The sequence below is a fragment of the Pyricularia pennisetigena genome, assembly GCF_004337985.1.
Source record: "Pyricularia pennisetigena strain Br36 chromosome 7 map unlocalized Pyricularia_pennisetigena_Br36_Scf_7, whole genome shotgun sequence".
Lineage (NCBI taxonomy): Eukaryota > Fungi > Ascomycota > Sordariomycetes > Magnaporthales > Pyriculariaceae > Pyricularia > Pyricularia pennisetigena.
Window position 1 is genome coordinate 519,026 of NW_021940919.1, and position 25,310 is coordinate 544,335.

Sequence of the window (25,310 nt, forward strand, 5' to 3'; positions counted from 1 at the left end):
AATGCCCTCCGCTCCAGCTCTACATGCCGCTTGACATTTTTGTCTCTGATTTGGACAGGCGAGCTTTCTGGGTGACAGTGGAGCCCAGACTGAAGTTCAAGTGCAAAACATGCACACCCTCTCGTGCTGACCCTCGTTCTTTTTGCCTTCTGATGCGATCGCCGGATTGAACATCCAATTAATCGCTGACCACCACGGAACACGCAAGCGTGATTCCGTAGTCTCTGTCCATGTCGGCAGTGACCTTGCCCCGCGACCGTAGAGCCGGTGGGGCGCAGGTCTACCTTAGGACATTATCTCGAAAGGACCTGTCTCCACTGTTGTGCACTTGGAACCCACAAAAAAGGGCCTCAGTAACCACAAGCAGCTGCATGCTGCATCAAAGAAATAGCAACTTGCCCGCCAATCAAAGCGAGCAGCGCATCCTGATTTGACTGATGCTTGAGATGAGGTTCAATAATTTAAGCTTGAAGTTGGTTTGAGCCGACTCGAACTTGATCTAATCAGGACCCTTTTCGCTTGCCCATGCTCGTACGATCCCCTAGTGAAGCCATACCATTTTCTGTCTAGACTACGCTAGACCCTGAAATTGTGGTTTTGGCAACTTCTGTAGTTGAACGTTGACTAATTCTAGGTGCGCTTTGGCAATCTAGCCCATAGTGCTTGCCTCAACTATCTAGGACCCCTCACCCAGAAGCAACTTTGGCCATGCCACTTTCTATGAAAGAAAAAAAAAAAAAAAGAATCTGTTCATAATAACCCATTATTACAGGGTTGTACACTTGCTCGCAAGCCATCCCTTTTTCATCCAGGCCTGCAGAATCTTAAGGGGGAAAAGTAACAATAGGTCTGCCCAACAGGGCGTGGCAGAAATGCCACGGCTCGGAAAGCGCACTTGTTATCAAACAACCAAAAAAGGGAGGAGCACGATGATGGGGAAGAGAAGTAATGTATGCGCACAACGGATCAGCCGGCGGGGTGCTTGCCGGGCCTCGAGAAACAAAATCGTCCTTGCAAGGATAACAGACTGGATCCCCTGATGCCCTGTTCGCCTTCGTTGTCTAAGAAAAGCAATAGAGTGAAAGGGGCTTGCAATTGTACTTTTCGCTTTCTGTCCCGAGCCCTCCCCCTCGCCTCTAACCCTGCCAAGAAAAAAAAGACATGGCGAGAGCGTCACTTTGGATTATCTCTTGATGGTCCACAAGTGAGAAAGAAAGAGGTCTTGGACAAGACTAAAAACCTGTATATCAAGGGCATCATCTGGCCCTCTGTCTCGTCCCTGATTCCCCAATGTCTTGCCTACCCACCAGCTTTGCTTTCCACCAAACTAAACCTCCGCCCTATCTGGCCAGCGCTAGAAGCGATCCAGTCATGATGCACATCCGGACTACCAAGTTCTTCAGAAGGGCTCGCCGAGCCCGTCGCCGAGCAACTGTCTGGTCACCAGTGAGGTTGACCCTCACCTTCGACAAAGACACCCGCCAAGCCAATTTTATCGTGCGCAGCCAGCGGGCGTCGTACAATCAAAACACCAGGACGCTCACGATCACGCGTTTTTCAGCAGTCAGACCGGCCGGCTCATTGTCGTCATGATTCGAGACACAGCTTGCTCTGGAAGTGAGCCTGTCCCCTTTGTTATCGAGGAGCCAGCATATTGATCCTTCTACTCCGCCTTCTACGACATTCACAGCTATCAGCCCATGTATATCACAACTTCACAGCTTCTTCACCTCATACCCACAGTGTGGTTCTCCATTTTATTCTCCCTGCAATGGTTCCAGTCGGTGCCTTGGTGAGCCTCTACCGCTACGAGCAGGCATGCCTCACAGCCCGCGGCAGCTGTGGCGATCTCCCTTCTTTAGCTCGAACGCCGTGCCCCATTCTCCAGACTATGTATCCCCAGTGGCTATGTTGCATCCAGCCATAATGCTGGGCACACCTCAGGGTTCCCTCCACTGGGGTACGTCAAGGATCATGCGCCTCCGCGCTCTTTTCTCAACAACAGCCACTGGCGGGACTTTGCCGACACTATTGAATTCTCCAGCGCGCACCTCTGCCTTTGCATACAATATGCCGGCGTACTGGGCTCTTCAAGGCTCGAGCCTCGTTTCTTTTCATGCATTTACCCTCGATTGAATGCCCACCAACTTATCATTGGCTTCGGCTTTGGCTCGGGGCATCTGTCCCACCTGCCCGCCGCGGACGGCCATGATCGCGAGTGTCGGCGCGTTCCTCATGAATTCCTGCTACAAGGCTAGACCATATCCTGTGCCAGCTGGAGCTGGAAGGCAACGCTAGCCCGCCCTTCACCGACCTGCACACCGGCTATCACAACGCCCTCTTCATGCTGCGGCTCATGCGCCAGGCCGTCTAGAGTGCAGGCGCCGCGAGGCGATCCCTTGGGGATTCTTCTACCCCAGCCGGTCACCACTCATGATCTGGGTTGTTCTGAGGATGGAGCCGAGGACGTCAGATATCGGCCATCATTATATGCACAAGATCGAGATGCTTTGACGGCCCAACGCAGTAGAGGAAGACGTTGAACTGCTGCCCGAGATGGCTCTGCTTTGGCCCGAGGCGTCGGCAGCGCCGCTCGGCACCGACAAAAGTAAGCCCACTCCTGACCGCTAGTTTATCCAACATTTTTTTCATTCTGAATTACATCAGAGTCTGCAACAGATCTTCTGGTGTATCAAAGCTAGGCATGTTTCCTTGCTAACAGCCATAATCGAAATAGGAACCTTGCAGACACCATCAACTGAGAGCTCTGAGCAATCCCGACCTATCAATATGGCGACGTCACGCTTGGACATGGTCGTCGGCAAGTCCCGCGCAGCAATGCAGACCGCCACGCTGTCTCCAGAGGGGCCGCTCCTACGTCGTTCTCTGCCTGCAGCATCTGCATGTGTACCCTGCCAACGCACTCGCATCTTGCCGGTACATGCTGCCGTTGGTGGAGAAGGTGCTGTTGAGGCCCGAGTCGCTTGCGGCTTGAGATCTGTTGGGCCTCTTCTCTCTCTCTCTCTCTCTCTCTCTCTCTCTCTTTTTTTTTTTTTCTTTTTGGCATCGGGTGGGTGAGTTTTTGGAGCGTGCAAAGGATACCATTGACCCTATTTTACTTCCTGTTTCTGTATCTGGAGTGGTTGTCTGCGTAAACTTGTTTTTATCTGGGGTTGCTTGGCTTTCTTTGGGGGACTTCCGTTGGCGTGGCATGTTAATGCTCGGGCTTTGGCTTTTTTGCTCGAGGGTGTTGGCGGTTATGGTAATGAGTATTGGATGGATTATGATTGGTTTGCGGAAGGTTTCTCTCACTTTTACTTGGATGACGTTAGACTATTATGAACTTTCCTTTGTTCATTTCAAAGGGTACTGCCATCTGGCATCATCTGCTTGGACAAGTTTCTTTTTTTCATTTTTCTCTCTCTACGTCGTTGACACAATAGCAATTTCCTCGTCAATTCATAAAACTCATTTAGTCGTCAACATCATCCACACAGCCCAGTCGGGGAGGAATCGCACTCCTGCTCGTACACCAAGTTGACAATCCTGTTCCCATTCGCCTCCGTAAAACTGCCCTCCTGCCACTTGCTCTCAACGCAGTGTTTCAAAATATTGTCAAACATTTCCTAATCAAGAGAGGGGGTTGGTTGGGAACACGTCAGTGAGTGACAACACAGTCAAGGCAAAAGGAGAGGGAAAAAAAGAGAGAGAGAGAGAGAGAAAAGAAGCAACGCAAAAGAAGCTAAGCCAGCCACAAAAAGCAAAAAAAGGGGGGAGTGAAAAAAGGAACTAACCAGACAATCATCAACAGCAATCCTGTCCTGCCTCACCCCATTCCTCGTGATGAGGTCGATCATGACGTGGGTGGATCCGTCGTCACTCCACTCGTCGTCGTTGCAGTAGTTGTGCAGCACGTCGGCCGAGCCGGCGCAGTCGGACCGGTCGGCACGGCACAGGCGATGGATTGCCGCCTCGGCGACGGAGCGCAGCGCGGCCCGCTTGGTTGCCGTGTTGGCCTCGAGCGGTGCCATCCACACGCCGCACTTGATGTTGCCCTGGATTCTGGAATGGGCCGAGACAGTGGGTAGGATGAGGACGAGGAGGAGGACGAGTGAGGTCATTAGGGCTTTGGCGTGCTTGAGCAACATCTTGAGAAGGTAGGTGGCGGAGGATTGCTTCTTCTTCTTCTTCTTCTTGTTCCTTTCTCGGAACCGTCTGATAACGGCTATGGGAGGATTGCGTGTTGGCTGCTTTTATTTGTTGTGGGTATTTCTTGGTTCAGGAGAGATGAAATGAGATGGTCTTTGAGAAATCTTCAGTGAAAGACGCAAGTGGTGTTTTTATGTTTGTCGTGCGAGAGTCTAGACCGAAGGCTTTTTGGTATGGGAGGCTGGCAGGACTTTCTTTTTGGGCTCTGGTGCAACAAATTTCAGCGATCACTCATTTTGATATACTCCGAATACTGATAAACCCGAGCCTCCGAATAAACGAGGAATGGACATGTTGTTTCTCACTTTTCCTCATAAAACTCCAATGTGTTGCAGCAAGTGACAGTTATCGCGTGAGAAAGGGCCAAGATTTCGAATGCAAAAAAATCTGCACAGTCAAAGCAGAAACTTGGGGCCACCAATGATGGCATAATGTCGATTGCTTGAGAGCTGACATCTTGCTTGCTTTGCTTCGGGGAAAAAAAAATGGCGGGGAAGTATAAGCCAATATGGAATATGGCGAGGCACGCACGGTGGCGTCGTCAATATCGTCGATGCGCGCAATGAGCCTGGCTGATAAACAGCACCTTGTAAAAACAACGAAAGCTAACGAATGCTCGCTATTTTCAACTTTTGCGTTTATTATTTTCCATACCGATGCTGCGTATCAGATCTAATCTGGGAGTCACGGGCAGATGGCGCAGGATAGTCCCCCTAGTCGTCGAAGCGAGTAGACACAGTTAGTTACCTATTGGGATTTCGGATGCATCTATGCTAATAACATTTCATCGTGCACTTCTGGCTATTCTTTCATCCAAAGAATCTTACCTGTCATCTAATTTGTTTTTCTTGGATCATGCGAGTACCCGACGACGTTGGTGCAACATCAGCAGAGATAAGCCACCCTCCAGGTTTGGATCAGAGGAGACGCACAGGGCAATTCTCAGTTACACACCATTGACATTCAGCCAGAAGAAATAACAGTTTATTCGGCTTCCTTTGGCCCCTAGATATGTTCTTCCTAACATGTTACTACTTAATGGCCGCTGGATCCAACACCGCTGTAATAGAGCGGCATTATCCGTTTGAATTTGACCAGGAAAGTTGAAACCAAAATCCTGTTGAAACGTTGACGTATAGGAGAGACCATTGAATCCACTCCTCCCTTCCAGAGATAGGGCTCGCGTCACAATCGGCTGCTCAAATCTAGTTCGCCAGGCAACTCGCCGAATATCGTTGACCCGCAAGCTATGAAACGCATGGCTCAGCTACCTCACTTTGGGTAGGGGCAACGTTTTCTCCCCCAGTGGTCGTTCCAAAGCTGTCGAACGACGAGTTGTGCTGCCCGAAGTCAGCGTTTGCGAGCAGGCTGGAATACTGGTTGACGCAATCATCGTCGTCTTTTGCGTTGCTACCATCACTATCCGAGCTGAAAATGTTGTTGCGCATCATGTCGTAAAGCTCCTTCATGCTGAACTGTGAACCTCCATGGATGGGAGTGTGAATGTCGTGATGGGCCCTTCCTGACTGGGCTGCCGCTTCCGACATGACATACGGGATCGGCGGCGCCGTCATGCTGTATATGTACCTTGTGTCCCCGTACCGACCGCGGGCTGTGGTGATTTCTACGAAGTATCCCGTTAGTGAGTGCATTATATACTAAATTGAAGGCGGATGCTTCTTGTAAACCCGCATAAGACAAGCCAGGATTGTGATATGGAAATATAAACTGGGACTTTGATACATGACACATGAATTCAACTTGCACTAATTTTTGGGGGGAGACCTAATGGGGAAAAAGAAAAGAAACGATAGAAAACTTACTATTTCTGTCTCTGGAGTTTAAGTGCACCACACAATACCCGAAAGCGGCGATGACGGCAAGGAACCCAGCAACTGCAGCGGAGCACATGAACCCCCACAGCATTGCTTGTACCATCTCTGTGGCCATTGTCTGTTCTGGTTGTTGCTGTTGCTGTTGCTGTTGCTGTTCTTGGTGACCCGGAATATACATTGCTCGTGGGACCGTCTGGATTGGATATTGTTTGCTGTTTTTTTTTTTCTTGTCAGATTTGACAAGGTCCCACTGTCAAGGCAGTCAAAAAAAAACCTAAAACAAAGACCTGCAGTCGATGGAATTGCGGGAACGTCTGACACCCAGGCGGGAGCGGGAGGTGCAAGCTTAAAAAGAGGGTCAGGGAATGTAAGTAAATAGTAATTAAGAAAAAAAACCAGACAAATAGAGAACTCGCAAGAGATAGGCAGGAGAAGGAGAGATCTGCATTCTTGTATATGCGGAGCTCCGCAGGGACTGTGGCGGCGAAAAGGGCGAGGCAAGGGTTTGAGACATGGTAAGTATATAATGTACCTCACAATCTAAGGTATTCTAGGTGGTACAGTGAGATGCTTGTCGTAGTGATATCATGTCATGTCCTATAATGCTACCTTGGTCTCCAAGTATGTATATCATCTATGCATTCTCGCTCGCTTTAGGCAATCTTTTTTTTTCTTCTTCTTCTTCTTCATCTGGTTTTGCTTCCAGTCAACCTACACACCTTGGTACGGTGTGTACTCGTTGCAAAATGCACCAAAAGCCGAAAAGAGCCGTTTCAGTACCTGGTAAGGTAAAAGGCATGCATGCATGTGTTGGCCTGCTGTGATTATCACCACGGACTGCATGGTGCAGCTCATTTGCGCAAATCCTACTGGAACCTAATGTACAGTACAGGGTTTTCATAATCTGGTTCATGTTTGGCGCGCCCCCGTTACAGAACCAAACTCACCCCTAAACTGGAATGTGGGCAAAAGAAGCAAAATTTTCCGAGGGCTTCGAAACATGTGAGTACTGTACAGGCACAAATCACAGGGCTTTACCGTCGTCTCCCCTCTCGCCAAGACCAGCCCAAGTCCATGGGTCGGTTTTTTCCGGTGAAAAGCTGCCGTTTGACAGACTGTTTGTTTTGTTGCTAGGTTGATTTCAATTAGCTAGTCCAAGTCAAATGACAGCTAGTTGGAAGGCTTGAGGGGCATGAGATCCTTCCAAACAAACAATCACAATCCCCGCGGAGACGACGATCGCGATCTGTCTTCCGTGCTCTATTCACCGGTCAAGGTCAAGGTCGTAGCCAAAAAAAAAAAAAAGGAAGTTTCGGGCCTTTCAACATGCTGGCCTGCAGGCTGCAGCCTCGTTTTGACATTTACTACTGCTATGTTATTGTGTAATTTGGATAAATAAAGTACTCGCAGGTATCAGTCAACTACGACGGTATTATCACGCTCCAACGCGTGGTGCCCTACGCCTCAAACCCATCCATCCCCTCCCTGGCGCGCTTACTTAACTAGATCTGTGGTCGGTACCTGGTAGGCTCCCAAGGCACATACTGGGTGTGTGGCTGACAGCTGTCAACCATCGAATCCAAGACATGTAAAACGCCTCCAAGGTAATATGAGACGGGGATTGAACAGACCTAACTGCATCATGTCAAATCGACAACGAGATTCCCGGATTACGATCCAGATCTCTCTTTGTCCTTTCCAAGGTCTCCTTCTCGCCAGACTGCCCCTACCCGGTTGACGAGAACTGTGAATGAATTTAAGGTAGAGTACATAAGCAAGCAAGGCACCGTGCCGAGTTTACCCCTCCATAATCCTTGGGCTAAATTTTGCTTCTTTAACTTTCAGTTCGGTTGTGATGAACCGCCTGGGCAGCAAGAAACAAGTCCTTTTTGAATGGCTGGTGGCCTCAATTAGCATGACTCCTGGTTCTTGGTGTGTTGCATTCGCAGAAAAACAATCTCATTAAAAGACTGAATCACACTGCACACAACCTATTCATGCATTGCTTGGTCGCCTACTCCGTATAACCCTAGTACTGTACAGGCTGTCGTACAGTACCGTACTTTTGTCACCTTGACTACCAACCAAGAATAAATATCAGACCTTCCCAAAACGGCCGCCTGCATTATAAGTACTTGATTGGACGGCGGGGGCGGCGACCACGCAGAACGATTCGTAACCCCTTTCACTGCAACACGTACCTACGCGGTAATTATTGGACTCATTACCTGGAAAGTTTATGTCCAGCAAGCCAAAGCTGCAGACAAGACGACATTTGCGTGCGTCCAAAAGTCTTCATCTTTAGTTTCTTCTTACTTTGTCCCCCTGACCAGTATACCCGTAGGAACTGATCAAGTTTGTCACAGGGGCTTATCAGCTGAGAAGCCTAGTACTTGGCGCCGGATTTGCCCCGATTCAACCTGCTCCTACGGTGAACTCTAGGAATACACATCCTTCAGTGCGCAGTAGCGCCTTTTTTTTTCTCAAAGCAACAAAAAAAGACAAGAGTCAAAAGTTCAAAGATACGGATACGAAGTATAACAGGAGTTTACTACGGAGATATCCGTACGGGGAGAGAAATAAAAGCGAGAAGCAACTAAAATCAGAAAAAGCAAAAGAATTGTGCAGCCTTTTCTGCAGAATGTCGCCAGCAAGAGAAGCGAGTTGGTGAGCAAGCCACTTTCGGCTCCCAACAACGGTGGGTTTAAAGTGTAGGTAGGGGGGCTTTGAGTGGTGGGGTGTGCAGAACAGACGCGTACTCGACAAGATATTCAGGGTTTATTTGTCTAATCCGCAATTTCTACGGAGTAATCCCTTAAATGGGTCTGGGGTTCGAGGGCTGACAGCAGTCGCTTTTCCCGTTAGAAGCTGAATCCTTCAAGTCTTAATTTCGTTTCCCGCTTTTCTATCCCAGGAACCCGGAGCTGCATCCTTAGTCCGAGAAACAAAGATACGTTGCACAGGGGGGCTCTATATGTCGAGGACTGGCGGTGACCGCAGGGTAGGTAGTGATGGTGTACAGACTGATGGAGATGGATAATATACAATGTATCATATCAGCATGCTGCTGTATGAGACCCCTCACATCAAATTGCTGTTTATTATCCTCTCTTCTTAGGGGACAGACAAGAAGAGCCAATCCTGTTCACGGCCTGTATTAACAACAGAAAACAATGGAATGGCCTTATCAAGGGATAATCTCTACCGCCTTCGCCTCTTTCTCTGCTAGCAAAATTCAGAGTGGTGGTAGGCAATCTACGTCCTCAAGGAGGCGGGGCAAGGATGCAATTTGCTTCTTTTGATGACCTTGCATGATACGAAAGATTTTTGATGTCTCACCAGGTAGTGTTACCCATCTGGACCGGAGTAATTGCAAATCACGCACGAAATTACTCCGGGCGCTTTCTGTCTGTCCTCCACTGGTTGTTCTTTTCCTCTGTATGAAATCGCGTTCTGTTGCCATTTTTCAGGTCTGGCTGCTTACGCGGAAGCCCTTTCCCAGTCGTCCAGCTATAACCTCATCGTATGGCTCTGCAAGAATGATTCGCTTATAGAGGACATTTCACGAAACAAAGATAACAGGGAGCCAGGATCACTTCATGTCTACATAGCCCTCTGTAAATTTAAAAGCCTTTTCATTCCAGGATTCAATTAAGTGCCGCCACCAACTTGAGCCTTATCATATAAATCTCTCAAGATCTGTACGTTTTCATAATTTAGGGTCGTTAGTTTCACAAACCAGTGGACAGGTACTTTGCCAGTCGCGATGCAGTCGCGGGTCGTCGGACGGAATTGGTGTTAGCTTTACAGGAATGGCCACCGCGGTGTTCGGCATGGCGACCTAACCAGCAGCAGCGGCTACGAGAAAATCGAAAAACTGGATAATGACAATTTGTATAATTGTCGGCCTTTGTACTTATTGTTGTCGAGAACTTATAATAAGGGAGGTTCTCTTTTCAGGAAAGGAATTAGGAAGTTGTTGTGAACAAAATGAAGGAAAGGATAGCAGAAAAGACTGATATCAAGAATTTTATATCAAGGTTTCTGCTATTTACTACCTAGTAATAAGTGCTTTACCGGTCATGTCCGGTGACCAGGACCAGCCGCCTACGATCGCATGAATCCTGTACTTGTGCAAGCATGATAACATCTCTACATAGTATAGCCTGTATCTCTGTAGCCTTTTAGGCATACAGATGTACTTGAGATGCGGTTATAAATGCCCATGGGATGCTCGGCCCTGGATTTATCCCGGCAATTGCTGCTATTTCAAGACCTAGTGGGCTTGAACATATTTGCAGAGCTTGCCGAGAACATCCAAGCCTCTTCCAATCTGGTAGAGTACGAATCTGCTAATTCTGATGAGATGGGTTGTTATTGATATGTAAAATTTCACGGCTTATAACGGCAGCGGGCCAGAACAACAATGCAAATGTGGTAACAGAATTCACTGCCTACCTAGAGACCATACTCAAATAACGTGATATGCTTACCTGTTAGAGCTATTACTACTCGATTAACTCTCAATGAGGAACCAAGCCTAGCGGGGCGGTGCTTTGGACTTCTCAATGCTGTGTGCAAAATCCAATTGACGATGAAACCATGCCTGCTCCCACGGGCTAGATGTGTAAAGTATCCATGGAAGATGTTTTCATGACTGCATAGGACAACCCAAATCTCGCTTATCCCATTGATTGCAAAGCTGCCTGCTCGGCCGAATAATTGAGTCCCAAGGGCATCACTGAGTATTGTGTGATAAGTGGACTACCGTTGTGGCGCTTACGCACAGAGGTGAGCTGATGTTCCGATCCATTTACATGCCATCAAAGCTACAGCGCGGGAGATGGTTGAGGCTAAGTTTGAACTCAAGATTTCAGGCTTGATACGCAGCTCTCCCGGGCAGTGTTTTGTTGATGTTGACATACTACCGCCTTAGGTCCGCAAACCGAGTGGAGGAGGATCGCAAACATGTCCGAGCAAGCGGCGAGTAGTTTTGCTTAACAGTTTAGCAGCAAGTCACACCTCTCAACGGAGCAAGTCGTCAATTTGTCGACAATTTGAAGGTTGTTATGACATATTTGTCCAAAGGGGTCCTGATTCAACTCGACGATGATATCGACGTGTCGTGGCGCCTTGCTGAAAATGTTGCACGCAACGGTGTCACCGCCAGCCGGTTCGAGTGCAGGGTAGGTGCGTTTTAGTGTCTTTTTTTGTGTTCAGGGCGCAAGCACAGCCGCATAGAATTTGTCGACCAAAATTGGTACACCATGCTCAACACCGACAGAGGTGTTTAAACATCGAAGCAAGGAATCGAGGTCGACCATGGATAAGATGTATCAATTGCAGTCGAGTCGGAATTGTATTTAGCAAAGAGGTGCAGGATAATTCAAACAATCACGTGCAGCCTTGTCTGATTGAACCCACTTCCACTCCACTTCCGAAGTTCTGCCACAATGGCGGTCATCCATCCCTGTGTGGGGTCGAATTGGCGACGTCGCGATTATGGTTTGGGCCTGGTTACCTACCTTAAAACACCACGTTGAAGGTGTTATCTCCTAAGCAGCACGGCCCGGCGCCCACCACAACACTTTTGAACCCTTTCTTTCTGTCGTTTGGTTGCCAATCATGAACTACGGAAAGAAGGACGAGGACGCCGAAAATGGTCTGGTCAAGGTTGACCGGACCCAGGTCTTTCAAGAAGGTAAGTGGGCGCACATAGACATAGAGCTTCCACCACCGCATTGAGAACTGGTGGTCGCCCAAGATTCGAGATATATACATACAGTTCGCTGACCATGGCCACCGCTCACCACGCCATCAGCCCGACTTTTCAACAACTCCCCGATTCAGCCTCGACAATGTCGAATCCTCCTCACCAAGATCGCCCTTCTTCTCTACACGGGCGAGAAGTTCCCCCAGAATGAAGCCACGACTCTCTTCTTCGGTATCTCGAAGCTCTTCCAAAACAAGGATGCCAGCTTGCGCCAGATGGTTCACCTCGTCATCAAGGAGCTCGCCAGCTCTGCAGAGGACATCATCATGGTCACCAGTACCATCATGAAGGATACCGGCGGCAGCACCGACATCATCTTCCGGCCAAACGCTATCCGGGCACTATGCCGTATTATCGATGTATGGCAACCCAAACTTCCTACTCGGGGATGTCAGGCGATGGATCGGTAAACCTGGTTCAATGTTGCTGACAGGTCTTGTGCTCAATACATAGGCGTCGACTGTGCAATCGATCGAGCGTGTCATGAAGACCGCCATTGTGGACAAGAACCCCTCAGTTTCCTCGGCTGCCCTTGTGTCTTCGTACCATCTTCTCCCAATTGCCAGGGACGTCGTGAGGAGATGGCAAAGTGAGACGCAAGAGGCTGCTGCCAGCACCAAGTCTTCAGGCGGCTTCTCGCTTGGCTTCTCGTCTGCCTCCAGCTCCATGCCCGTTAACAACTCGACCATGTCGCAGTACCATGCCATTGGCCTCCTCTACCAGATGCGCATGCACGATCGCATGGCCCTCGTCAAGATGGTTCAGCAGTTTGGCGCCCCAGGCGCTGTTAAGAGCCCCGCGGCCCTTGTCATGCTCGTCCGTCTCGCCGCTCAGCTCGCAGAGGAGGACCCTCAGCTTCGCAGGCCCATGATGCAGTTGCTGGATGGGTGGTTGAGACACAAGAGCGAGATGGTCAACTTTGAGGCTGCCAAGGCCATCTGCGACATGCGGGATGTTACCGACGCCGAGGTTTCCCAAGCAGTACACGTTCTGCAGCTCTTCCTCACCTCGCCGCGTGCCGTCACCAAGTTCGCTGCTCTGCGCATTCTCCACAACTTCGCTTCGTTCAAGCCGAATACCGTCAACGTGTGCAATCCGGACATTGAGCTTCTCATCTCCAACAGCAACCGTTCCATTGCCACTTTTGCCATCACCACTCTGCTTAAGACGGGCAACGAGGCTAGCGTCGACAGGCTTATGAAGCAGATCACTGGTTTCATGTCCGAAATCACAGATGAGTTCAAGATTACTATCGTCGAGGCTATCCGCACACTCTGCCTCAAGTTCCCCAGCAAACAAGCCGGCATGCTGGCCTTCCTCAGTGGTATCCTGCGGGACGAGGGCGGTTACGAGTTCAAGAGGGCCGTGGTCGAGAGCATGTTTGACTTGATTAAGTTTGTGCCCGACTCAAAGGAGGATGCCCTGGCGCACTTGTGCGAGTTCATCGAAGACTGCGAGTTCACTAAGCTTGCCGTCCGTATTTTGCACCTCCTAGGCCTTGAGGGTCCCAAGACGTCCCAGCCGACAAAGTACATCCGCTACATCTACAACCGCGTGGTTCTGGAGAATGCAATCGTACGCGCCGCTGCAGTCACTGCCCTTGCCAAGTTCGGTGTCGGTCAAAAGGACCCGGAGGTCAAGCGTAGTGTGCATGTGCTCCTCACCCGTTGTCTCGACGACGTCGACGATGAAGTCAGAGATCGTGCTGCGTTGAACCTCCGTCTTATGGACGAGGAGGATGCTTTGGCTGAGAAGTTTGTCAAGAACGGTATGTCCATGCTTTGAGACCACATTCCAAGTGACGAGTTTGAATGCTGACCCCTGAAACAGACAGCATGTTCTCGCTTCCGTACTTTGAGCACCAGCTTGTCATGTACGTGACTTCGGACGACAAGTCTACATTTGATTCTCCATTCGACATTTCCAAGATCCCAGTCGTCACCAGGGAACAGGCCGATGCCGAGGACAGGACCAAGAAGCTCACGGCGACGACGCCATCACTGAAGCCCCCGAAGGTCGGTCCGACAAAGGCTGCTCCGACGGGCGCCGAGGCGGCCGCTTCTGCCACGGCGATTGCGCAGAAGTACGCGCAGGAGCTCATGCAGATCCCAGAGATGAAGGAGTTTGGCAGCGTGCTCAAGTCTTCTCCGATTGTGGAACTCACCGAGGCAGAAACCGAGTACGTCGTCAGCGTCGTCAAGCACATTTTCAAGGAACACATTGTTCTGCAGTTCGAGGTGAAGAACACGCTGCCTTCTACAGTTCTCGAAAACGTGTCCGTGGTCGCTACACCTTCAGATGAGGAGGAGCTCGAGGAGCTCTTCATCATCGAGGCAGAGAAGCTGCCTACGGACGAGCCAGGCAAGGTATACGTTGCATTCAAGAAGGCTTCCGGCGAGGGTTCGATGCCCATCAGCACCTTCTCCAACTCGCTCAAGTTTACCACCAAGGAGATCGATCCGACAACCAACGAGCCCGAGGATGAAGGATACGAAGACGAGTACGAGGTTGCCGAGTTTGACTTATCAGGCAGCGACTATGTTATACCGACATTTGCTAGCAACTTCAACCACCTCTGGGAGCAGGTCGGTGCTGCTGGGGAGGAAGCAGAGGAGACGTTGCAGTTGAGTGCTATGAAGAGCATAGCAGGTAAGTTACACCGCGTCAACCTTTCTATAAAGCATGACTGTCTGCTTGCAATGTACAAATTCTGACGTGTCGTTTTTCTCAACCATATAGAAGCCACAGAACAGCTGTCCAAGGCCCTGTCGCTACAGGCGCTAGAGGGCACGGACGTGCCAGTCAATCAGACGACGCACACACTCAAGCTGCTTGGAAAGACGGTGAACGGCGGCAAGGTGGTTGCAAACGTGCGGATGGCATACTCTTCCAAATCGGGTGTCACTACAAAGATCACAGTACGCAGCGAGGAAGAAGGGGTCGCTGCTTTGGTCATTGCATCAGTCGAGTAGAAGAGGTAGTACTTTTTTTGAGACGCATTTTTATTATTTCGTTTAGTTGTCACTTTGACAGAAAAAGTAACAGCAGGCGTTTTGCTCGTTCCGTTACAGGTTATGCAAACACTATATAAAGAGAAAGTCTAAAGTCGAGCAATGCTCCGGAAGATCGTTTTTTTTTTTTTTTGTCCTTCCGTCGGTTTAAGGATCAAAGACTCGGAAACTCTGAACCCTAAGGTCCGGGCATGTCACTCGTCTCGCGGCGGTCAATCCATCCGATTGATTGACTCTGGGCGGGTAAATCATCGGCGGGGTTTCATTAGAAGAAGCAACCAGAAGATCTCGGAACAAATGATAGAACAAAACACAAATGCCAGCGCACATGAATCCATCGCCATGCAGCATCATCATGCATACCTGCCTAAGGTATGAACACACATGTAGGAGAAAAGTTGTTCTAATGACTAGAACCTAAAAGCACATGTCAACAAAAACCAAACTGTCAACCTGACTGACCCAGATGTCGGTCTATGGTGGCAGGAACGCTAAATAAAACAAAAAACGTGTGGGTGAGACGAGAAGGGATTAGGAACTGTAGCTTAGTATAACCACGCGACAAGATGCCAATGTGAACCTCATGGTCACAAGGAGGCCAAAGCTCGATCATTAGTGTCACTTTTGGATGGAACCAGATTCCCAGCCGACTTTAGTCTGCGTAAAATAGGCACATGAAGATGAAAGGTTCTGGAGGGTAAGGTACGGGTACGTTGAGCACGCCGTTTATTCCCGGCTGCGGTGCCGACCGAATCAAACGGCAGTCCGGTTCCCCCTCACCCCTGTCTCTCCGCCGTACGGGGTGTCGTGGCATTTAAGACTCGCTAAGGTGTTGCGAAAAAAACCGACAGGGGGGTGGTCAAATGACGTTACAGTTGTCGGAAGACTGGTACCAAGGAAAGGAAAGAAGGGAACAGAGGAAAAAAAAAAAGAAAGAAAAAAAAAGTCGCGCGTTGCAAATTGCAACATGTCCAGACGCGACCGCCTCCAGCAATTTGGTTCCAACAACGTTTCTACCATTTCGTTGCACATGGTAATGAGCTCCACCTCGATTTCAGGAGAGAGCTTTGCCGCCTTGATTGAAATCTGAATTTGATCAACTAATAAGCGTCTGCATATCTCATCGGTGGCTTTTTCTTTTCTTTTTTAGTCTGCCCTCCCAAGCAGTAGGGGCTAGCTACCAGCTCACAAAAAGAAAGCTTCGTCGTTGAACGCCCAAGTCGAAGCTAGTCGCCTTTGTCCGCTAGTTTCCGCACCTGCTTCCGGCCAGGGTCCCCCGCCAAAGAAAAGTCGACGATCCCCCCCTCGACGTGCATCGCATCGACTTCTTTTTTTCGGGTTTTTATTTTCTTCAGGCTCACACCAAACCCTCAAGCTCGACAGCGACGACGGCCCATCACGAAACAGACGAGTTTAGAAAATCGCCCAAGATGGTCTACGTACGTCAGGAGCAGCTCCCGGCGCTCAAGCAGTACAAGTACTCTGGGGTCGACCACTCGCTGCTGTCCAAATACGTCCTCAAGCCATTTTACACCAATGTCGTCATCAAAATCTTCCCCATGTCTATGGCACCCAACCTCATCACCCTGACCGGATTTACATTTGTCGTCGCGAACCTTCTCACCCTGCTGTGGTACAACCCCACTCTCGACCAGGACTGCCCACCTTGGGTCTACTACAGCTGGGCGCTCGGCTTGTTCTTGTACCAGACGTTTGATGCCGTCGACGGCACGCAGGCGTAAGTTCACGGGCAAAGAATGCGGTGGGAAAGGATACCTAGAGTTGTCAAGTATGGAAAACGCTGACCAAGAGCGAAAACAAAACAGACGTCGTACCCACCAATCCGGACCGCTCGGCGAGCTCTTTGACCATGGTGTTGACGCGGTCAACACTTCTCTCGAGGTCCTACTCTTTGCCGGTAGTCAGAACATGGGCCAGAGCTGGTACACTGTTGCTGTGCTCTTTTCATGTATGAAACCCCACCTGCTTCTGCCTCCAGAACCGTTTCGTTCATGGAAAGCAGACAAAAAACGAACCATATGCTGATCCCTCTCCTTGCACAGCCCTCTTGACTTTCTACGTCCAAACCTGGGACGAGTACCACACCAAGACCCTGACGCTCGGAGTCATCAACGGGCCCGTCGAGGGCATCCTGACCATCGTCTTTGTCTTCATCCTCACAGGCTACTTCGGCGGCGCCTCGTTCTGGCAGCAACCCATGCTCCCGACCCTCGGCGTCCCATTCTTCGACTTCCTCCCCAGCTTCCTGTACAAGCTCTCCTTCACGCAGGTCTGGCTGGTACTGGGCACGCAGGTCTTGGTCTACAACACGGTCGAGTCGTGCCGCAACGTGATCAAGGCCCGTCGCGCGCAGGGCGACCGCTCCCGCTACGCGCTCGTCGGCCTACTCCCCTTCTTCGGCACCTGGGCGTGCATCCTGGCGTACTTGTACCTGCAGCCCAACATCAGGCAGGGCCACCTGGTCCCGTTCGCGCTCTTTGCCGGCATCGTCAACGCCTACTCGGTCGGTCAGATCATCACGGCCCACCTGGTCCACCTTAAGTTCCCCTACACCAACGTCCTGACACTGCCCCTGGCCTGGGGTGTCGTCGACTCCCTCGGCCCTTGGCTGCAGTCCACCTTTGGCTTCGGCTGGCCATCGGCTCTTGGCGACGGCGTCTACCAGGTGGCCTTTATGTTCTGCCTGCTCGGCATGGCCATTGGTGTCTATGGCAGCTTCGTCGTCGATGTCATCGTCACCATCTGCGACTACCTCGACATTTGGTGCTTGACCATCAAGCACCCTTATGTCGAGGGGCAGGAGAATGACAAGAAGACGAAATAAACTAAAATAGAGTTGTGTAGAGAGGGGCGGGTTTTGGAGAACAATGAGAGCAGGATAATATCATCACAATCCCCTGGTCTTCTTTTTTTTTTTTTTTTTTTGTCGTTTAATGAAGACGCGAGCGAGTAGAGTTTTGCCATGGGGCGTGTGCTGGTACACAGCACGCCTACGCAGAGCGTTTACACCCCTGCCTAAAACCCCCATTAGGTATTACATGGAAACACACCATTGATGGTAAGGGGTAAGGAAACTGAATTAGGTATTCCGGGGGACAACGGAAGGGATCTAGGGGGTTTCCCGGTTTCGGTTTTGTTCGTCTTTTGAACTGACTCTTGCTTGGTATTCCCCGATCAAGTTTTTTAGGATTGGGTTTGGGTTCTCTGTTGTCTTTTTGTTTCTCTTTTTTTTTCACTTTTTTATTCCACTGAGATACCAAATATGCAGGTCCGATTTTGTCTTTTTCCTTTGGTTGGTATAAATTTAGACGGAAACCTTCCCGCTAATAATGACTTTCTTCTTCACGATTGGAATTTTTAGATGTAGTAATTTGGGATGGGATGGGGACCTTTTGGCAAGAAAGATTCTTTTTATGTCTAAACTTTGAAATCCACTCGAACCGGTCTGGATGAAGTACAACGTATGATGAGGACGGCAAGTACCGGGGGGTTTGATCAGACTACCTAAAATGGTAACGAATTTGTGCCATGAAGCCCGGACCACCCTTTTACAATACTTGATCGAGAGGCAAACCAGAGAAACTCCGAGTGTTTTGAGGCGTAACCACATAACTTCATGTCTACCTGACGAAATGAATGTGCACCAAGAAGGTGGAGAGATGAAAGCGTCGGAAGAACGAACAAGGTATCCAGGAACAAAATAGAGAAAAAGAAAAGAAACAAGAAAAAAGAAAAAAAAAAGTACTACACAAGATTCCCAGATAATTGAGAAAATGAAAATTAAAAGGAACAAAAGGACGCCGATCGCTTACCCTGCTCTGCCGGAAACAGCGAGATTCCACCTGTTTTGAGCCCGAAATAATATATAAATAATAAATTCCCATGGTTGGGGACGACCAAAATATACCACTTTTAAAAGTCAATTTCTTTCCAAGTTGTGACAGCTCGTCAAGAAAAGAGGGGAAAAAAAGAGTAAAGACAAAATCCCTAACTTGAAAGTTTCAATTCAAGACGAATAGAAGCCAGAGGTCGAGTTGCTGTCCAGCAATGCCCTAATCCAGCGTTGGATTGTTTGTCGTGGGGCGTTGGGCGACGCAATTATATCAGCGTGTCGCTTCCGTTCGCAACGCTCCGCTCGATTGCGGCGATAATGTCGCTCTCCTTGAACACGGGTCCCTGTCCGTCGCACTTGGCCAGTCCCTTAAGACTGTTGCTGATTTCGGCGACGTCGACAAGGCCCTGCTTGTACAGGTCGTGGTTTACAATAAGATCCCACGTGGCTCCCGCATCGTACAGCCTCTCACCGTCGCTACTGAGCGAGATCCGGTGCGAAAAGGTCTTGTTGTCATGCCCAGCTAGCACGTCGCTGTAGAAGTCGGTTGGGTTGTACCTCATAGGGCCCGTCTCCAAGGGCGGCGAGCCGTGGCTGTGAGATGGAGAGCCACCCGCGCCTCCGGAGTGAGATGTCGTCGCTCGCAATATCTCGTTCTCGGTACTGATCTTCTGCAGGTCCCGCTTCAGCTTCTCGTTTTCCGTAGCGGCTTGCTGCTGCGCCGCCTCTAGGTCGGCCAGTTTGGCCTCGAGGTCCTTGACGTGACGTTCTTTGCGTTCTCGGAACGCTCGTTGGCTGTACGTCGTGGTCAGTAGCCCGTTAGCTCTCCGGCTCAATATGGCCGCATGGTTTTGTCCTACCATCGGGACGACGGGAACTTTGTGTACCAAAAGCAGGAACAACCAAAGCTAAGGGTAGAAGCAGGGGGGCATGTCAAGTCTCGGAGAGAACGACGCGGTTGTCAGACCTGAGGAGACCCATAGCTGATTATATGTGAAGGAGTTGGTGTCTCCCGAGTGTGTTTGATAATAATGCACAATGCCAGAGAAACCTGCCGCTTAAAGACACGAATGGCTTGGAGATGTAGTGCAGTGGGTGATACAAGTAAATGGGGGTATGCCATGTGTAACATTCCAACAGGCATATGTCGAGGGTACAAAGACCATGGCGGGATGATATCGGGGGTTTAAGGGGTGACTCGGATACAAAGACGCAAAAGAATGGTGACACATACGCAGCTCTGTTTTGTGCCTTCCTCTTGTTTGTGCCAAGGCCGGATTCCTCCTCCTCGGCACTATTGGAACCAGCACCAGCGGTGTTGCTCGATGTCTTCGGAGCCAGTTGAGGTGCTCGTTGCTGCTCTGTAAACTCCTCTTTGGGTCCCTGAAGTGGTGGGGAGACGACCATACCGCCGGGGCCGCCGTTGAGGATTTGAGCAGCATGTGCATGACCGTGGATGGCGGCAGCATTAGGCGGCGTGGGTGGCGCAGGGAAGGTCTGCTGTGGGTGACGCTGCGGCGGTTGCTGTTGCGGATCAGTGTTCGGCACTTGAGGGAACGGAGCCGGCGCGTAGCTCTCAAAGGTCTGGAACTGCTGTTCGTGGGGGTTGTAATCGGTGTAAAGCTCCTGAGTGGGTATCTTCTCTTGTCAGCGATTATCAAGCAGCTAGCTGAGGTTGGGTGGTGCCTGTCAAACAAGGGACGGGCCGCAGCCGGACCACGACACGCCATGCGGCGCAAAAGTGCGGAGAAGGCGGCATTTGCGGTTGCATAGACATGACGAAAATTTATGGCGACTAGTTCTAGACCCATCTTCACGGTATAAGAATAGCATTGCTTGCTTCCAATGCCACCCGGCCGTGCGTGCCTTGCCTTGCTACCCTGCTTTTGGGCTAATAAGCTTTAAGCGCAGGGCAGCTTCCTGCAGAGCACGGTCTCAAAGACAGGCCTTGAATGGAGCGAGAAAGCCACCACAGACCTGAGGATGCAAAATATAAATAAAGAAGCAATCCTACCGGAGGCGTGGAGTTGAAATCTTCTGAAGGGCCCGAGTTGGAATGCGATGGCGTCAATGGCGGCATGCCTATGAACTGATATGGCTGCGCGCCAGGGAAGTAGGCGGTGGCGCCTGGATGCGTGTGATGGTATTCCATGATGTCCGATCGCTTGCTTTCACTCGTTACCGGATGGGTAGGTAGGCAGGTGGTTGATTTCCGATCCGGAGTTCGGTCTTTTTCGTCGTAGTCCGGGTTGCTTGCTTATGGTTCAGGGACTCGGCGGGAGGTGCTCCGGTTGACTGAGATGAGGGCACAGCTTTCGAGGGCAAGCCCAAGATATCTTGTTGCCTTCAATCGTGCTGCCTTTTTTGTCTTTCTTTCTTGATTGTTGTGTCGCTGTCGATTGTTAAAAAAAAGTTGAGCTGGACGAGTGTCCGAATCACGACGGACTAGACGGACGAGAGGAAGTGGGGGCTTTTTGAGAAGGAGCTCCGACAGTGATCCTGATGTATACAGATTTGCCTGGCAAGGGGGTGGTGTGTTGCAATGCAGAGTGGCTAGTGGGCGATCGGCTGTGGTGGTGCTAGATGAGGGCGTGCCTGCCAAACCCAAAACTAGCAATGGCCCGCTTGGCGAACGGTAAACGGCGACCATCCAAAACGTCGAGGTAGCCGGGTGGGTCCAATCCGTTCGTTGATTCGGTTCTGGGCCCTCTGGGCGCGACGGTGAAAGCCAGGGTAGGCTGTTCAAACTCCGTTTTTTGTGTTTGTTTCTGCAGGCCGGGATGGGATATTCTTAACGATCGTGAGGTGAGATGCTTCGATTTACTCCGCCATCCCTACTTTCGCCAGAACAAGCCTAGTGATTAGAGTTGCGGGTCCTCCCAGGTTGAACACGGCTGCCAACCTTGAGTTGCGTGACTTCTCAAATTTTGGCTTTCACGGATTCGGCACGCAGCCCGACGGCAAGCCTATGCCTGTGCCGAAAGATGGACCGAATAAGGAATCCGCATTTCGTAAAAATGATGAGAATTCCCATGGTTGCTGCCTACGAAGTGAATGGTCTTTCCTAAGGTATTTAGGAAAAGTAAGGTGGATAGGATAGTAGGTAAATACGGCGGACAACGCAAAGGTGCCTTAGTTAGGTACCTTACTCAGACCGTTATTAGTTTTTAATATTGACCCACAAACGGATCTCGAGGAGTTAGTTGAGTTGGGTATGGAAATACATGTAGTATAGTACAGTAGTAAGCAAAGAGCATTGCCAAGACTTGTCGCCTAGGTACAGAGGGCGGTTCGTCGACATGTCATATTATGCCTTGCACACAGCTGTTGCCCAAGCTGCTTTTCCTACTTTCCAGAGCTCTCTATTCGCTCCATTCTGCAACCCGGCCTTGCAGTAGCGCGATGCAGCACGTGTGCTGGAGAAGTAGCGCAAGCGAGGATCATCCTGGAAACAGGTCCGTATTCTTTGCCTGTACCATTGTAACTAGCCTCACTCGATTTGCGCGTGCCGGACAAGATAAGTTGCCCAGTAAATTACATTCCATGTCTACCTGGTCTGGACCACGTCACCACCACCCGAAGTCTGTTTCTGAAAACGTGAATGCGGAAATATGAGCATCGCAAGTTTCCTTCCGATTGTACAGCGAGTCGGAATTTATCCAAGCACTCTTCCGGGATGGTCTCGAAGTTTTTTTTGTTGTTGTTTCGTGATGCCCTGACTACTTGCATGGTAAAGTCACAAATCTAGTAGGTACAGAGGTCCAGTTTCAGCTGGAACGTGACCTTTAGTCCTACCGAATCAATATTACTCTACCACAACGTATTACCTATAGTATGGACACCGACTACACAAGTCCCTTACCGTACGTATTCAATCTACAGGGCTGGGACGACGATGGGACCAGCTACTTCAGAGTGCCGATCGGTGGGTTCGGCTCCTTGGCCCGCGTTGCCTTGGCCAGGAACCTCACCTCCGTTTTCCCTTTTTTGCCATGTGGAGCCGATACCGTCCCGTCCGAGCTTCTGGCCCCCAATTGGTTGTTGGCTGCAAATGGAGCTTGTGTTTGCAGCTAGAAAGAGCATGATCAGGTACGTTCTCCTCACCTGAACTTTTTACGAGTGTGTGTCAGTCAACCCAACGCCCAGCTTCAGGAGTCAGCGGCTCGACAAACCTAGCGCTCGATTAAGTACAATCCGTCGGGATCATGCGGCGGACTTATTTACATTGTAGGGCCACTAGCCCAGGCTGTTTTTGAACAAGGGTTTCCTACCAGTAGCGTCCCGTCAACACGTGCTCGAAAGACTATGGATGAGTCGCGTTCCTCGGTTCGATGCTCAACTCCACGAATCCGACCTTTGATCAAGACTGACTATGAGTAGTACGTTTTAGGTCTTAAAGGGTGTTGAAGCCAGTCGCACCTCGCCATGGGTATGGTCGGACGAATAAGGTCACGACTTGCTTCATCTTTGGGAGGGTGGGGGGCTGTCAGTGAATCTTTGGCATGGACAAACAAACATGCTTAGTCGCAATTACCTATCTGCCCGGGTGTCGGTTCAATATGTTCATTCCAAGGAGCCGTTATTCCATCCCAAACCCAGTCTCTATTTCCGAGTGGCCGCAATGCCATCAATCACTCAGAACCTTCCGGAAATAGGAGATAATATCTACGGAACATTAAAAGAAATGCGAATACCCGGATCAGCACGCATTCGGACCTCCCCATCTCTGTTCGAACTTTCGATCTGAAGGGATCCAAGGGCTTGAAGAACAGGATCTGGTAAGTTAGGACCAATCTGCTGACCTAGTTCTTTCACTGACTGATCTTAAGCACTTTGTGCGGGAAGCAATATGATCGGACCACGGCAATTTGAGGGTCCAAGCCTATGATGTCGAGGTACGATTGTTACAAAATCCCAGCCGATTTGGCGAACAAGAAAAGAAAAAGAGTCAGAGAGAAAGAATGCTTCTCGTGCCTTCTCTGAGTAAATAGTACGGGTTTCTACATGAAGAGTTTGGTGTGGGTGCTGGCTGTCGTCCCATCAATCTACCATACCTGGTTTAGTATGCTACCCATCATATACCTTAGGTGCGTGAGAAAAGAATGATAGACTAGGGGCTTGCATACACTACAGTAAAGTACCCGCTTTCAATGATCGCGATCAAAGGTCTGGATGCCTAATGGCCGACCCGTTAAATCGATCAGCTGCAAGTTGCTGTCTATACGCAACCGGGCAGCTCTTAACTTCTGTGACGGCGGGCACGCTGGCTAGTCGCCTATACATTCCTACACGCCTAGCGTTTCCCAGTACGGACCTACAATACCTACCAAAGACTCAACTCAAAACAAACTGGGATGTAGACGCGGACCAGGACAGTTCCACATGTTTGCACCAAAGTTCTATGATATCTGCTTGTTGATGGATGCTGTGGGTAGTGTCAATCACTGCAGGCTTGACGAGGATTCCAAGCCTCCCGCTGCAGACCAAGCTTGCTCTGAAAGTAACTTCGGCATCTACTGCAGTCCAATGTCCACGATGCGCGACTGGGAAATCTCTTCAAGCCACAGTATGTCCTGCGTGCGCTAGACGCTCATGGCTCAGTAGCAAGAGCATGCATGATAGGTGATGTGTGTGCCTCCTTGCCATGGCAACAGTCGTACCAGAATGCAGCTCGATTCGAGTCGTTTTTCTCCCTTCTTTTTCGTGCCAAGCTCTAGTATTTGGAGCAATCACTTACTAATGAGTACATTTCACTTAACACTGAGGCTCCGTTTGCTTGATTCCCGTTGATTCCTTTGTCTGCTTTTTTTCTTTTCTTTTTGCGGGGAAAGGAGATAGCGTAGCGTTCTCGCTAAATTGCTGGAAGGAACCATGACTGCCTTCCTTCTAATTTCCATCAGATAGCCATCGTCACTCTTCCCATATTGGGCTGTTGGTTACTGTCCGCACAAAGTCAAAGTTTGCAAAGGAAGTGGTGCAGCAAAGCTACTGCATTAGTTCATGCAAAGGAAGAATGCAATCCACTGCTCGGCGCACAATCTCCTCCTATTGCTACTACCTGCCTGCCTAAAATACTTTGATGGCCTTCCCTACTTACCTGTGATGGATCATTTTCAAATCTCAACCGATAACAATGAGAAAACACTCCCTTTGATCTGAGCCTCCGGTCACCTCCAGTCTCTCCCTTCTTCTCTCCCCGGGGTTGGTATCTATATCATTGACCCAGAGCCACTTGCCCCATCGCGCCACTCATCACTTTCCGTCGCATTCACTTCTCCCATCGTGTAAGCATCTCCCAGACTCTTGCAGAAAGGCGCTGACCGTCAGCTAAAAGTCAGTCCTTCTGATACTCGAGACTAGTGCACATGCTGCAGGACAAAAGGTGTCAAGGTCAGGTAGGCCCGCTCTCTTTTGACTTCAGTCAGTTCCTGACCTGTCAATCCTTCAGTTGACAGGGCCTCCCTCTGTCCATGGGTCCATCTGCGTCATTAACCCCACGTTCTTTACCCCAGGCACATCTCATCATATCTCACATTTGCATCTGGAGCAAAATATTCCCAGCCCGCATCAGCCACCCGCTCCTTCTAAAGAAGCCCTGACACGACTGCTGCCCCTGTATCCCAGCCGCT

At 50.0% G+C, this 25,310-nt stretch overlaps 6 protein-coding genes across 6 annotated transcripts; 3 read left to right on the plus strand and 3 right to left on the minus strand.

Annotated features, from left to right (window-relative positions):
- Positions 1-2,556: 2,556 nt before the first annotated feature.
- PpBr36_09805 (uncharacterized protein) lies at positions 2,557-4,161 on the plus strand (the record flags this gene model as incomplete). Its single annotated transcript, XM_029896924.1, has 3 exons — positions 2,557-2,608; positions 2,738-2,937; positions 3,904-4,161. The coding sequence occupies 3 exons, from the start codon at positions 2,557-2,559 to the stop codon at positions 4,159-4,161; spliced, it is 510 nt and encodes a 169-aa protein (XP_029745282.1).
- PpBr36_09806 (uncharacterized protein) lies at positions 3,486-4,148 on the minus strand (the record flags this gene model as incomplete). Its single annotated transcript, XM_029896925.1, has 2 exons — positions 3,486-3,626; positions 3,795-4,148. 2 exons carry the CDS (start codon positions 4,146-4,148, stop codon positions 3,486-3,488), a joined length of 495 nt encoding a protein of 164 aa, XP_029745289.1.
- A 1,295-nt stretch (positions 4,162-5,456) lies between the features above and the next one.
- PpBr36_09807 (uncharacterized protein) lies at positions 5,457-6,222 on the minus strand (the record flags this gene model as incomplete). The annotated part of the gene is made up of 2 exons (XM_029896926.1): positions 5,457-5,833; positions 6,033-6,222. The coding sequence occupies 2 exons, from the start codon at positions 6,220-6,222 to the stop codon at positions 5,457-5,459; spliced, it is 567 nt and encodes a 188-aa protein (XP_029745170.1).
- Positions 6,223-11,669: 5,447 nt separating this feature from the next.
- Positions 11,670-14,789, plus strand: PpBr36_09808 (uncharacterized protein; the record flags this gene model as incomplete). Its single annotated transcript, XM_029896927.1, has 5 exons — positions 11,670-11,745; positions 11,866-12,176; positions 12,271-13,585; positions 13,648-14,466; positions 14,557-14,789. The coding sequence occupies 5 exons, from the start codon at positions 11,670-11,672 to the stop codon at positions 14,787-14,789; spliced, it is 2,754 nt and encodes a 917-aa protein (XP_029745284.1).
- Positions 14,790-16,204: 1,415 nt separating this feature from the next.
- On the plus strand, positions 16,205-17,673 carry PpBr36_09809 (uncharacterized protein; the record flags this gene model as incomplete). The annotated part of the gene is made up of 3 exons (XM_029896928.1): positions 16,205-16,566; positions 16,655-16,797; positions 16,892-17,673. Coding segments are annotated over 3 exons (1,287 nt in total), but the record flags the coding sequence as incomplete, so codon positions are not given.
- Positions 17,674-18,947: 1,274 nt separating this feature from the next.
- Positions 18,948-20,833, minus strand: PpBr36_09810 (uncharacterized protein; the record flags this gene model as incomplete). Its single annotated transcript, XM_029896929.1, has 3 exons — positions 18,948-19,476; positions 19,916-20,307; positions 20,696-20,833. 3 exons carry the CDS (start codon positions 20,831-20,833, stop codon positions 18,948-18,950), a joined length of 1,059 nt encoding a protein of 352 aa, XP_029745243.1.
- Positions 20,834-25,310: the final 4,477 nt, after the last annotated feature.